This window comes from Silurus meridionalis, chromosome 3 (assembly GCF_014805685.1).
Source record: "Silurus meridionalis isolate SWU-2019-XX chromosome 3, ASM1480568v1, whole genome shotgun sequence".
NCBI lineage: Eukaryota > Metazoa > Chordata > Actinopteri > Siluriformes > Siluridae > Silurus > Silurus meridionalis.
This window is the reverse complement of record NC_060886.1, coordinates 28,294,596-28,310,322: the sequence shown is the minus strand read 5'-3', so window position 1 is coordinate 28,310,322 and position 15,727 is coordinate 28,294,596. Positions and strand designations below refer to the sequence as shown.

Here is a 15,727-nt window from a genome sequence, read left to right as displayed (position 1 = left end):
ATGAAATGGTGTTTAGTTATAATAATGTTGGAGAACTGGAGCCTCATCCAACAGAAAGAAAGAAAGAAAGAAAGAAAGAAAGAAAGAAAGAAAGAAAGAAAGAAAGAAAGAAAGGTTGACTGATAAAGAAAGAAAGAAAGAAAGAAAGAAAGAAAGAAAGAAAGAAAGAAAGAAAGAAAGAAAGAAAGAAAGGTTGACTGATAAAGAAAGAAAGAAAGAAAGAAAGAAAGAAAGAAAGAAAGAAAGAAAGAAAGGTTGACTGATAAAGAAAGAAAGAAAGAAAGAAAGAAAGAAAGAAAGAAAGAAAGAAAGAAAGAAAGAAAGGTTGACTGATAAAGAAAGAAAGAAAGAAAGAAAGAAAGAAAGAAAGAAAGAAAGGTTGACTGATAAAGAAAGAAAGAAAGAAAGAAAGAAAGAAAGAAAGGTTGACTGAAAGAAAGAAAGAAAGAAAGAAGAAAGAAAGGTTGACTGATAAAGAAAGAAAGAAAGAAAGAAAGAAAGAAAGAAAGAAAGAAAGAAAGAAAGGTTGACTGATAAAGAAAGAAAGAAAGAAAGAAAGAAAGAAAGAAAGAAAGAAAGAAAGAAAGAAAGGTTGACTGATAAAGAAAGAAAGAAAGAAAGAAAGAAAGAAAGAAAGAAAGAAAGAAAGAAAGGTTGACTGATAAAGAAAGAAAGAAAGAAAGAAAGAAAGAAAGAAAGAAAGAAAGAAAGAAAGAAAGAAAGAAAGGTTGACTGATAAAGAAAGAAAGAAAGAAAGGTTGACTGATAAAGAAAGAAAGAAAGAAGAAAGAAAGAAAGAAAGAAAGAAAGAAAGAAAGAAAGAAAGGTTGACTGATAAAGAAAGAAAGAAAGAAAGAAAGAAAGGTTGACTGATAAAGAAAGAAAGAAGAAAGAAAGAAAGAAAGGTTGACTGATAAAGAAAGAAAGAAAGAAAGAAAGAAAGAAAGAAAGGTTGACTGATAAAGAAAGAAAGAACGAAAGAAAGAAAGAAAGGTTGACTGATAAAGAAAGAAAGAAAGAAAGAAAGAAAGAAAGGTTGACTGATAAAGAAAGAAAGAAGAAAGAAAGAAAGAAAGGTTGACTGATAAAGAAAGAAAGAAAGAAAGAAAGAAAGAAAGAAAGAAAGAAAGAAAGAAAGAAAGAAAGGTTGACTGATAAAGAAAGAAAGAAAGAAAGAAAGAAAGAAAGGTTGACTGATAAAGAAAGAAAGAAGAAAGAAAGAAAGGTTGACTGATAAAGAAAGAAAGAATGAAAGAAAGAAAGAAAGAAAGAAAGAAAGAAAGAAAGAAAGAAAGAAAGGTTGACTGATAAAGAAAGAAAGAAAGAAAGAAAGAAAGAAAGAAAGAAAGAAAGAAAGAAAGAAAGAAAGGTTGACTGATAAAGAAAGAAAAGAAAGAAAGAAAGAAAGGTTGACTGATAAAGAAAGAAAGAAAAAAGAAAGAAAGAAAGAAAGGTTGACTGATAAAGAAAGAAAGAAAGAAAGAAAGAAAGAAAGAAAGAAAGAAAGAAAGAAAGAAAGAAAGAAAGGTTGACTGATAAAGAAAGAAAGAAAAAAGAAAGAAAGAAAGGTTGACTGATAAAGAAAGAAAGAAAGAAAGAAAGAAAGAAAGAAAGAAAGAAAGAAAGAAAGAAAGAAAGAAAGAAAGGTTGACTGAGAAAGAAAGAAAGAAAGAAAGAAAGAAAGAAAGAAAGAAAGAAAGAAAGAAAGAAAGAAAGGTTGACTGAGAAAGAAAGAAAGAAAGAAAGAAAGAAAGAAAGGTTGACTGATAAAGAAAGAAAGAAAGAAAGAAAGAAAGGTTGACTGATAAAGAAAGAAAGAAAGAAAGAAAGAAAGAAAGAAAGAAAGAAAGAAAGAAAGAAAGGTTGACTGATAAAGAAAGAAAGAAAGAAAGAAAGAAAGAAAGAAAGAAAGAAAGAAAGAAAGAAAGAAAGGTTGACTGATAAAGAAAGAAAGAAAGAAAGAAAGAAAGGTTGACTGATAAAGAAAGAAGAAAGAAAGAAAGGTTGACACTGTATATACACATGTACAGATTATACACTGTACATTATACACTGTACATTATACACTGTATATACACTGTACATTATACACTGTATATACACATGTACAGATTATACACTGTACATTATACACTGTATATACACATGTACAGATTATACACTGTATATACACTGTACATTATACACTGTATATACACATGTACAGATTATACACTGTATATACACATGTACAGATTATACACTGTATATACACTGTACATTATACACTGTATATACACATGTACAGATTATACACTGTATATACACATGTACAGATTATACACTGTATATACACATGTACAGATTATACACTGTATATACACATGTACAGATTATACACTGTATATACACATGTACAGATTATACACTGTATATACACATGTACAGATTATACACTGTATATACACATGTACAGATTATACACTGTATATACACATGTACAGATTATACACTGTATATACACATGTACAGATTATACACTGTATATACACATGTACAGATTATACACTGTATATACACATGTACAGATTATACACTGTATATACACATGTACAGATTATACACTGTATATACACATGTACAGATTATACACTGTATATACACATGTACAGATTATACACTGTATATACACATGTACAGATTATACACTGTATATACACATGTACAGATTATACACTGTATATACACATGTACAGATTATACACTGTATATACACATGTACAGATTATACACTGTATATACACATGTACAGATTATACACTGTATATACACATGTACAGATTATACACTGTATATACACATGTACAGATTATACACTGTATATACACATGTACAGATTATACACTGTATATACACATGTACAGATTATACACTGTATATACACATGTACAGATTATACACTGTATATACACATGTACAGATTATACACTGTATATACACATGTACAGATTATACACTGTATATACACATGTACAGATTATACACTGTATATACACATGTACAGATTATACACTGTATATACACATGTACAGATTATACACTGTATATACACATGTACAGATTATACACTGTATATACACATGTACAGATTATACACTGTATATACACATGTACAGATTATACACTGTATATACACATGTACAGATTATACACTGTATATACACATGTACAGATTATACACTGTATATACACATGTACAGATTATACACTGTATATACACATGTACAGATTATACACTGTATATACACATGTACAGATTATACACTGTATATACACATGTACAGATTATACACTGTATATACACATGTACAGATTATACACTGTATATACACATGTACAGATTATACACTGTATATACACATGTACAGATTATACACTGTATATACACATGTACAGATTATACACTGTATATACACATGTACAGATTATACACTGTATATACACATGTACAGATTATACACTGTATATACACATGTACAGATTATACACTGTATATACACATGTACAGATTATACACTGTATATACACATGTACAGATTATACACTGTATATACACATGTACAGATTATACACTGTATATACACATGTACAGATTATACACTGTATATACACATGTACAGATTATACACTGTATATACACATGTACAGATTATACACTGTATATACACATGTACAGATTATACACTGTATATACACATGTACAGATTATACACTGTATATACACATGTACAGATTATACACTGTATATACACATGTACAGATTATACACTGTATATACACATGTACAGATTATACACTGTATATACACATGTACAGATTATACACTGTATATACACATGTACAGATTATACACTGTATATACACATGTACAGATTATACACTGTATATACACATGTACAGATTATACACTGTATATACACATGTACAGATTATACACTGTATATACACATGTACAGATTATACACTGTATATACACATGTACAGATTATACACTGTATATACACATGTACAGATTATACACTGTATATACACATGTACAGATTATACACTGTATATACACATGTACAGATTATACACTGTACATTATACACTGTATATACACATGTACAGATTATACACTGTACATTATACACTGTACATTATACACTGTATATACACATGTACAGATTATACACTGTATATACACATGTACAGATTATACACTGTATATACACATGTACAGATTATACACTGTATATACACATGTACAGATTATACACTGTATATACACTGTACATTATACACTGTATATACACTGTACATTATACACTGTACATTATACACTGTATATACACTGTACATTATACACTGTACATTATACACTGTATATACACATGTACAGATTATACACTGTACATTATACACTGTACATTATACACTGTATATACACATGTACAGATTATACACTGTATATACACATGTACAGATTATACACTGTATATACACATGTACAGATTATACACTGTACATTATACACTGTATATACACTGTACATTATACACTGTATATACACATGTACAGATTATACACTGTACATTATACACTGTATATACACATGTACAGATTATACACTGTATATACACTGTACATTATACACTGTATATACACATGTACAGATTATACACTGTATATACACATGTACAGATTATACACTGTATATACACATGTACAGATTATACACTGTATATACACTGTAAAGAAAGAAAGAAAGAAAGAAAGAAAGAAAGAAAGAAAGAAAGAAAGGTTGACTGATAAAGAAAGAAAGAAAAAAGAAAGAAAGAAAGGTTGACTGATAATGAAAGAAAGAAAAAAGAAAGAAAGAAAGGTTGACTGATAAAGAAAGAAAGAAAAAAGAAAGAAAGGTTGACTGATAAAGAAAGAAAGAAAAAAGAAAGAAAGAAAGGTTGACTGATAAAGAAAGAAAAAAAAGAAAGAAAGGTTGACTGATAAAGAAAGAAAAAAAAGAAAGAAAGGTTGACTGATAAAGAAAGAAAAAAATAAAGAAAGAAAGGTTGACTGTTAAAGAAAGAAAGAAAGAAAGAAAGAAAGAAAGAAAGAAAGAAAGAAAGAAAGAAAGAAAAGAAAGAAAGAAAGAAAGAAAGAAAGAAAGAAAGAAAGAAAGAAAGAAAGAAAGAAAGAAAGAAAGAAAGAGAAAGAAAGAAAGAAAGAAAGAAAGAAAGAAAGAAAGAAAGAAAGAAAGAAAGAAAGAAAAGAAAGAAAGAAAGAAAGGTTGACTGAGAAAGAAAGAAAGAAAGACTTTCACTTTCACTATGATGAAGAATCATCATCTAGATTTCTTATTATTCTTATTCTTTTGAAGGACTTTGCTGTGTGTGTGTGTGTTTGTGTGTGTGTGTGTGTGTGTGTGTGTGTGTGTGTGTGTGTGTGTGTGTGTGTGTGTGTATACTTGCTTGAACACACACACACACACACACACACACACACAGAGGTATGCACGTGTTGTGGCTGGGGATTTTGAAAGCAGCTCAGGCGGAAGTGTCTGCTGTCAGAATGGGTTTCAGATCAGCTGCATTTTCTCACTCAAGACTCTTCTTCTCTCCAGCTTGTGAAATGTTCCTGTGTAGGAACCTCGAACTCGATCTTCTCCTTCTTCTCCTGGTGGTTGGTAAGCAAATGAATAGAAAATGTATAAGATATGAGAGAGAAAGCTGAGCTGGATAGAGACAGGATGTCTTCATTTCTGTTAAGATGAAAAAAAAAAGTTGTCTTGACTGTGTTGTGTTGTTTTGTGTTGTTTTGTGTTGTGAGTCATTCTAGTGTGTAGGAAGGTTTGTTGCTATTTTGGTGTTTCCATTCCACTGCTTTTTGTTTCTTAAATATGTGTTATGGAGCCTTATGTATATTTCCAGTATGATTCTACAGACTGGACTATAGATTTAATTGCAGAACATTTGTACTTTCTTTTTCTCTTTCTTTCTTTTTTTCTTTTTGAGTTTTCTCTTTTTGGAATGGACAATATGCTTAAACAGACGTTTTGTCACTACAGACATGAGAAAGAAAAAACTCGTGTCTTTTTAAAAAGTAGAGCAACTCCGATATTTCGGTGAATGAATTTTACAAGAAGTCAAAAGAGAAAGTATTAAGGGACCGTCTAAAAATTACAAAACGTAAAAAAACCCTTAAAGAAACATTTCCTTCATACTGTTTATTTTTATTTATTTATTTTTTTTGCTTTTTTTGCCTAATAAATTTATAATAATAATAGTATATTAATATTATTATTATATATTTTTTTAAGAATAATATTATATTAATATTATTAATATAATATTAATATTAAAAAAGACTAATATTATTTTAATATTATTAATATTATATTAATAATAATAATAAATAAATAAATAAATAAATAAATAAATAAATATTTATACATTTATATTCAATAAAATAAAAAATAATAAATAAAATAATAATATAAATAAAAAATAATACAATATAAATTATAAAATATAAATAAAATAAAATACTTAATTTTTATTTAATCTTTTTGAAAAAGATTAATATTATATTAATAATAATAATATAATATTGATATTAATATAATATTCATCTTTAAAAAAATATATTATATTAATAATATTATTATAATATTAATATATTTTTTAAAGATATTTAAAAAATATAACATTAATATATATAAAGTCGTGCTCAAAATTATTTATACCCTTGATATTTTTTTTATAGTGTTTTTGAGTTGTCTTCTGTAATGAGTTTTTATAATACTTTCATATATTTAATGTGACAAACAACTGAGAGAATAACAACATGATATTTCAAGAAATATGACATTTTCAGGGTATTGACAAAAATCACCATGTTGGGAATTATTCATACCCTTTATACCGCTTTCTTTGCAAAGTCAAATGGGTTCAAGTCAGGGCTCTAGTTTCAAATCTCATTTGATTTGACATTTTGGTATTCTATATTTCTGTGTGGGAAATTATTTCACATTGTTCCTTAAATATCATAACACCCCAAACCTTTTGTTTGTGCCTGTGTTTGACTAAATACAATGGGTTTTTATTCTAGTCATCCAGGTCACACACTTTGTAGATGGTCCCTAATTTATTATTTTTTTATAATATTATTGAAAATTGTAAAAAAGAATTTGTCATTTGTGAGGTTGACATAGAGATATAAATATCCAAGAGTTAGCATATTTCTTAAATTTACATGCTGGTTTTTTGATAAGACAAACATCCATCTATCCATCCATCCATCCATCCATGGTTGTTGCTGGGATCCTCTTCCACTCTTCCATAATGACATTACGAAGCTGCTGAATGCACACATGGCGCTTCTCCACCTTCTGCATGAGGATGCCCAACAGTTGCTCAATAGGGTTCTGGAGACATACTTGAGAATCCTTGTTTCCCTCAATGAAGCTCATCAGTTCCAGCAGCACTCATGCAGCCGCAGACCAGGATGCTACCACCACAATGCTTGACTGTAGGCAAGACACCATTTTCTCGGTACACTTCACCAGGGCGTTGCCACACATGCTGCTCAACATCTGAGCCAAGTTTATCTTAGTCTTACCAGACCACAGGACATGGTTTCATTAATTCATGCTCTTGGACAGCTTGCAGTGTGCAGCGTATAATCTGAGCATTGATAAATGGCTGTTCCGTTTCTGCAACCTCTGGCACACAGTTTGAGGACTCAACTTAATTGATGGACCCTTGTGTGGCCTGTTCCAAGGGGAACCCATCTTGGAAAACCTTTGTATGACCTGTAACTCAGTTTAAGGGTGTTCCTGATCTTCTTATAGTCTTGGACATCTTTGTGGAGAGAAACAATTCGAATTCTCAAATCCTCAAAGAGTTCTTTACCACGAGTTGCCGTGTTGAACATGCAGTGGTCAGTATGAGAGAATTGTACTCAAAGCACCAAATTTGAACTGCTATAATAGAAGATACACAAGAAGATGTATGGTCCGGCTGTTATCACTAAGGGTGTACTCACTTCTCTTGCCAGTTATTTATACAATAATGCAATAATGGTGTATGTTATGTTATTTTTAGAGGACAGTAAATCTGTATTGCTATACAAGCTGCACATTGACTACTCTAATATATATATATATATCTAAATTTCATTTCTATAGTATTGTCTAGCTTTGAAAATTATTATATTATATTTTTATATTTTCTTCCTGCCCCTCTAGTCTCAGCCTCTCTGCCACCCCCATGTGATGTTCAAATGATTGCAGTGAACCTGGACTACATACTGCGCTGGGACTGGAATTACACACATCTCAAAATCCCGGTCACCTTCACCGTTGAGTATGTCTTGTAAGTTGGCCTGGTCAGGGTTATGGACAGGGACAGCGTTTCCCGTATGCCAGTGCACTGTCACACGCAACGTCACGTGGCTTACTGCATCTGATTTGTGCTCGCTGCTCAATGGCACTTTCGTATAGACTCTTTGTCTCATGTTTGTCTCTTATGGTTGTCATCAGTGTTGCTCGGGTCCATGTTCACGGTACAGTTTTAGTGTTCATGAACAGCAAATCCACAGCATCCACTTCCTGATTCCTCTATTACATGATATTGCATATCTATCTGTCTGTCTGTCTGTCTGTCTGTCTGTCTGTCTGTCTGTCTGTCTGTCTGTCTGTCCGTCTGTCTGTCTGTCCGTACATCAATCCATTCTTCCATCTCTTCACCTGCCAGTCTGTCTGTCTATCTATCTGTCTGTCTGTCTATCCGTCTGTCCGTCTGTCCGTCTGTCCGTCCGTCCACCTGCCAGTCTGTTTATCTATCGAGCTATCGATCTATCGATCTATCTATCTATCTATCTATCTATCTATCTATCTATCTATCTATCTAGCTATCTAGCTAACTTGTGTACTGTGTTCTCTTTAGCTCAGATGCTGAAGAAGATGAGAGATTATATAAGCAGGCGTGTGAAGGTACCACAGAGAGGTGGTGTGATTTCACACACTGCAGGCTGCCTTTCTCAGCATCGTTTTTGGTTCGAGTAAGAGCCGAGGCCGGGCTGCAGCACTCCAACTGGACGGTTTTAAATTTCACACCTGATATCGATGGTGAGTGAGAGAGTCTTGTACCAGAGGACCACAACCCCTATGGGGTCTGCAACAACTATGGGGTACTGCAGGGGGTCTGCTAATTAATGTTAAATAACAAATATTTATTTAAATCATAGTCCACCTGATAGTAAAAGTGAAACTGCAAATCTTTTAAAATAAAAAAGGTCCTTGACCTGAAAAACGTTAAAGACCCCTATTTGTTGTCAGTTTTCAATTCGAAAGAGTTTTTATGCACTTCTAAAGCTCTATAAATGCAGAATAACAACCGAAGAAAAAGAAATACTAGATAGATCGAGGCTAGCAAAAGATATATGTAGCACTAATGGATATTTAGCTGCCTGGAATTTCCCCCTCGTTTTCCCCTGATCTGCTCTCTGGATACGGAGCGCTGGGAAAGCACCAGAAATGTGCAGTGCACACATCATGCTGTTTTGGAGCCTTGATCAGGTTCAAATGAACCATTGTCCCTTTTTAAACTGTGCTCTGCATTGTCTGTTCTCAGATTACTGACGTATATGGTTTAAATTATCTGTTGAATAGATGCTTCCTGTTTATAAATCGAGCGTGAAAACGTTTTCAGGAGGGTGAAAACGTGACATGACGTGATGTTCGAATCTTGCAGGCAAGCTAGCGCCACCTGGCCCGGTGAAAGCGACGGCGGACAAGGACATGTTGATGCTTATGATACCCCAATCGGTCATGAGCGATGTCATGAAGGACCTGCAATACAGGGTGCAGTACTGGGAGAAGTTTAACCCCAATCAGGTAAAACACATTGCATTTCGTAAGTCGGGGGCTACCTGTACAAGTAGATCCTTTACCGATTCGAATGCGATTTGATCAAAGCAACAAGAAATGTTCTTTTGATGAGCAGAAATGACTAAAGTATTATATATTTTGATCAGCATGCCATCAATAATTGATAATGCAGGAAACATCGGACGATTGTACGGAATCAATGTACCTGATGGAGGTTGAACAAGTCGTTTTGACAATTTCGATTCTGATCTAAGAAACGCTCCAAAGCGACCAATTGTGATGGTTATTTCCCCAGGCTGGAACCCTGTAGATGTCCTCAAACATGATGCAGTCCTGTATATCAAACTAGCATCCCTTCATAAATCCCAGTGCTTAGTTCAGAGGCCATTTAATTTTATTCTCCTTTTTTCTGCTGTTTAATAGAAAGGCACAGAGGTTTACGGCAGTCCACACGCCCCACTGAGGGCACTGAAATCCGGGACCGAATACTGCGTCCAAGTCAGCATCTTCAGCTTGGAATATAACAAGAGCAGCAACTACACATCTCCACTTTGCATCTACACGAAAGGTAAAAGCACACTGTTCTCTTCCTTTGCTAAAAACATAGCTGATGTTTTTTTCTTGCATGGACATTACAAAGTATCTTTGTCACGTTTACGTAGATCGCTCTTTGGCGTGGGTGGCGATTCCCGCCGTGCTGTGCGGCGTTGTTCTTTCGGTAGTGTTATTATACATAGGTCACAAATTCAGACGCAAATCTGAAGAATACCCAACTCCTGAGATCTTCCTAGTAAGGATCGCTTTCTTATATAGTTTCCGCTGTACATAAGTTGACTAACAAAATAAAAGAGTCATCCCTTATATCAAAATATATTTGATTTGAATCACTTTTTCTGCAACTATATACACTGAAATTGAGATGAATTGAGATGCGTTGTTTTTCTCATGTTATTTTCTCTTGTTAGGAATTTTCGTCTGCTCCTTTGCTCCTTGAAGCCCAGGAAGAGTGTTTCACTATAGCACAAGTGATCATGCCAGCTATACAGCCGGCGCACACACCACCGGAGGAAGAACAAGAGGAGGAAAATGTACCAGATCTCCAGGCTCCAGATTTCATGTGCCATTGCAAGAATAATTCTGTGCAGGACTCTGGCTTCAGCTCTGGACTAGAGAGCTGATCAGTTGTAAGGAAAACTAGTGGAAAATGTGGATTTGAAGAGTTAAAAAAAAAAGAACGGAAGCCCTCTGACAGGTTGATGCACAAGGCCTCATACCTGGCAGTTTTTGCTACACCAGAGATCAGAAATAAAATTCTCAGAACGCCTTGTTCAACCTCGACATCACGTGGAGAAAAAACTGTAATGGAGGTCTGGGAAGAGTGCAGCAGATTCTCTGATGATTCTCAAGGGAGACCTTGTGTGTTCAGAGAATATGACAACCAGTGCTGTGATATACCACGAACTCTTAAAGTAGTTATTATAATAGCACGTTATTATAATTGCATATTATGAGATGGTATCAAAAAGTTTCGGGACTGGCTGTGTTTACAAGAAAGTACTTTATTTATCTACATTTCAACAATATCACCTCAACAGTCTCCTTGCACAGCAGCATGGCGCTCCCAGTGTTGATCTGGAAGGTCCTGAAGTCCTATTCGCGCCAGATCACCGCGATGGTTTTAAAAACGGCAACCTTCTGTCACCCGAAAACAGGAAGTGGAAACTACAGAATCTTCAATTCTTAACAACTTTGGACAACAACACTGGGAAATTATCTTTTTTTATGTTAAGCTGTTCGTAGCCTGAGATTCCTGTTCTTGGCTTGCAGAAGTGTCCTGAGGAATCCTGACGTCGTAGTCCTTTCACCTCAAAAATTTATCCGTGTTGGATTTCCGGTACGGCTCGAGTAACCACAGGAGATAAAGGGTTGCCAAAATACTTGAAATACCATCCCCTTAAACCCTTAAACCACTAACAATGCTGTGATGCTACAGAGACCACATTTTATCTTTGATGTGATTGGTTATTAACTGGATCTCCCATAATTATGTAATAATGATGTCATTGTGCATTGTAAGACCTACGTCTATGGGAATCACATGACAAAAGAACAAACGACTCGGACCAGAGGACTCGTTAGCTGAACCGCTCCATTCTGTTTCTTGTACTGTACGTAACCTACAGAGATTTTGCGATGCATCGCTCACACGCATCATATAATAATAATAGTATTATTGCAGTGTTGCTTACAGGTTACAATTTTGCACTGAGTAATATATTTAGAAACGATGACTGAATGCACTGTTTCAAAAATAAAACCAGTCTTTTGAAAAGGTTACTGTAATCCCAGTGGTGGGCCGTGAATTTCACACCCAGGCCTTCGTGTTCGATCTCAATCAGTCCACCTCTTAATAGCATCATTATGACATCACAGCTATAGAAACCGTCAATATTATAAAGAGACGTAGTATAAAAGTGTGCTGCATCACAGACAGGAATCTCATACTGTGAGATTAAATGGCATCACTAAAGCAAGAAACCCAATGAACACAATTCAACAAGTCTCCTTTCACTGGAGCCACAACTGCACCACCCACATAAATCATCTCTAGCATAAAATACCCTAGGTTTTCGGTGCATTTTTGTAGTCCTCCAACCAGGAAATTCTAGGGATTAGGGTTAAAAGTGTATCTGCAACCAAATCAATTTTCCCTCCTCGTCAGCCGTTAATTAAATTCACACAAATACATTTGAGCTAGTGGAGTTTGCTACTGATGCGGTTTGCAGGCTTTATTCGAAGGATGTGAAAATGCGACGTTACCGTATGCCTGCTAGCTGGTGTCAACTTGAATTTTGATTGGTTGACGCAGCAGTTTTACTATCATGATTCTGAAGGCCTCATGTCAAACTTCTTCGACCCTGGAGACACTTAATGGCTAAAATTTGTTTGGATAGAAACTGTAACATGAACATACACTACAATATTTACACCTTTCAGGCATAATATGACCACCTGCCTGATATTGGAGGGTTGGTCTCCTTTTTGCTGCTAAAACACTCCTGGCACATTGAGTATTAACAGCATTCATTTGTTCAGCAGTTTGAGCTACAGGACCTCGTCTGTTGGCTCGGGTCCCCACATGCATCAATGAGCCTCAGCTGCCCATCACCCTGTCACCGGTTCACCACTGTTCCTTCATTGGACCACTTTTGGTAGATACTGACCACTGCAGTCTGGGAATATCACAATTTGACAAACTGACTTAAATCCTTAGTGCTTATTATTATCAAAATTTAACGCGTTAACACAAATTTATTTTAAAAGCACTCATTAACGTTTTATTAAAGTGCGATTCATGAAGAATTTGACCATTCTGGTTGACCTTTTTTTGGGGGAAAAAAAATAAAAAAAGACAGCTTTTAAGAATGACACGTTGTTTGCATATAGTGTGCTGCCACCTGCTGAAAGCATGGCGCATTGCAAGTATTATTACTATAATTATTTTATACACACACAAACACAATAAAGTTTAATATTCACATTTTTATTAAATATTGAACGTATGCTTTCTACATATAGACTGGACCTATGGAATAGTTGCATTATAGGTTAACTATATATTTATAGTTATATATTTAACCTTTAAAAGCAACATCCGTAAAAGTGCTCCCTTCAAACATTTGTACTCAAGTAAAAAGTACAAAAGTATTTGCTTTCGAATGTACTTAAGTATTTAAGTACTTAAGTCTACTGCTTAATCAACTTGTGGGGCAAAAAAAGGATTTGATACACTGCTTACACTGCTTTCCCACTTACAAAGAACAGAGAGATCTGTAACCTCAACTGTGAGAGACTAAAATCTAAAAAGAAAATCTAAAAAATCTAATTGATTTTTAAATAATTAATTCCCATTTTATTGCATTAAATATGTCACCTACCAACCAGCAAGAATTCTGTCTCTCACAGATCTGTTAGTTTGTCTTAAAGACGCCTCCAATCCTCCACTCACTACCTGTATTAATTGCACTTGCTTGAACTCGTTATCTGTATAAAAGACACCTGTACACACACTCAATCAATCAGACTTCAACCTCCCCACAATGGGCAAGACCAAAAGCTGTCTAAGGACACTAGGGACACAATTGTAGACCTACACAAAGCTGGAATGGGCTACAGAAGGCAACAACTGTTGGCGCAATTATTTGAAAATAGAATAAATTCAAGATGACTGTCAATCTTCCTCGGACTGGGGCTCCATGCAAGATCAAACCTCATGGAGTATCAATGATCCAGAGAAAGGTGAGGGATCAGCCTAGAACTCCATGAGATGACCTGGTCAATGACCTGAAGAGAGTTGGGACCACAGTCTCAACGGTTACCGTTTTTATCCACTCATAAATATAAAGGAATGACTGTTTTTGCAAAATGTAGTTAAAGTCGAATTACATTTACTTCCTCACTGTCCACCACTGAAGAGTGGTGAGGGCTGAACGATATAATGAAGACTCCGCAAACATTTGGGAATAGGATCTATGGACTGATGAGGAAAAAAAATGCAAGAGCTAATGTATGATGGTCAAAACTCAAACCAAACTTTTTACCCTAAGAACACAATGAAGCACGATGGTGGTGGCACCATCCTGAGCTTGAGCCATGGCCATTCGGATGTTGCTCTACTGTAAGTCTTCATAGAGACGGTTTGATGTTATTTTTTGTTGTTATAAATGTTATAAATTAATTAATAAAAAGATAAATCAAAATCAAGAGTGCACTTTGGTGCCTTATGCAGTCCTTTGGTCCAGATTTCTCTGTTGCCATTAATTCCTTTGATTATTGACACATTCTGCACAAAAAATAAGAGAAAATTAGCACAAAAAACCCCCACAATACTAAAAAAAGAAGGTATAGAAGCGAATAATGCAGACACTGCTGATAAATCAGGACGTTCAAACACTTCCCAGTCACGCGATGTGTGAGAAAGACAAAAAAAAGGAAGTGCTAGATTTTGAAGACATGCTTTAATAACATACTGCTACATCACGTTTACGTCGTTTTGCGATCGGAGATCAACAGATGATCAGTAGACATTAGTTCAGAATTTCCGCTCTCGTTACCTGATCCAAATGTGCTCAACACAATCAACTAAAAATGGACAATGAACTTCTACAGTAAAAGCTTTCAAAGAAACACTGACTTCAAAAAAAAAAAAAAAAAAAAAAAAAAAGAAGTGAAAGTTTGCGCCAAATTGAAACAGGAATCCATGACAGCATGATGGACATTTTTGGAACTTCTATACATTTCCAGGTCTGGAACAAACCTGCACAAGCATCCTCGAGAACATTTTCCAGTCTGCAAAATTGTAAAACTGGAATATTGTCATGCATATTATAATACGCTTACTAATACATATTAAATGAATGAATTATTCATTGAATTACATATATAATTTAAATGTACCAGAATCAGTGGGAGCTTAATTTTATCATTGCGTTGAAGGAAACCAGTGACTGTGTTGTTTTTTGTTCATTTTGCTCGCTTGGGGGTTTGAATTTCTAGATTTATTCTAGATTTAATCATCAGTCCTGTTCGCTCCACTCTTCAGGGAAGGCTTTCCACTAAATTTTGTGCCGATTTTTGTGATTCGCTTTAAGAGCATTAGTCAAACCGGGAGAAGATCTGGTGTTTGGACTGTCCTGCAGCTCGAGTTCTACTACACCAACCATGTTTTCAAGGTGTCCAGGAGCACCATCATGTCTGGAATGGTGCTCCAACCTCTTCAGTCCAGTGAAGGAAATTTGTAATGAAGTACAAATACAA

At 34.5% G+C, this 15,727-nt stretch overlaps 1 protein-coding gene across 3 annotated transcripts; it reads left to right on the top strand.

Moving 5' to 3' along the window:
• The first annotated feature begins 5,510 nt into the window (after window positions 1-5,510).
• On the top strand, window positions 5,511-12,245 carry LOC124383350 (interferon alpha/beta receptor 1a-like). Of its 3 annotated transcripts, none has more exons than XM_046845921.1 (7): window positions 5,511-5,704; window positions 8,267-8,384; window positions 8,967-9,148; window positions 9,774-9,916; window positions 10,334-10,478; window positions 10,573-10,700; window positions 10,876-12,245. In XM_046845921.1, exons 1-7 carry the CDS (start codon window positions 5,530-5,532, stop codon window positions 11,086-11,088), a joined length of 1,104 nt encoding a protein of 367 aa, XP_046701877.1. In that variant the 5' UTR covers window positions 5,511-5,529; the 3' UTR covers window positions 11,089-12,245. The 3 variants fall into 3 exon arrangements, with proteins under 3 accessions (XP_046701877.1, XP_046701875.1, XP_046701878.1); XM_046845919.1 differs by having other exon boundaries at window positions 8,267-8,393; XM_046845922.1 differs by having other exon boundaries at window positions 5,512-5,704; window positions 8,267-8,393; window positions 8,972-9,148.
• The last annotated feature ends 3,482 nt before the right edge of the window (window positions 12,246-15,727 follow it).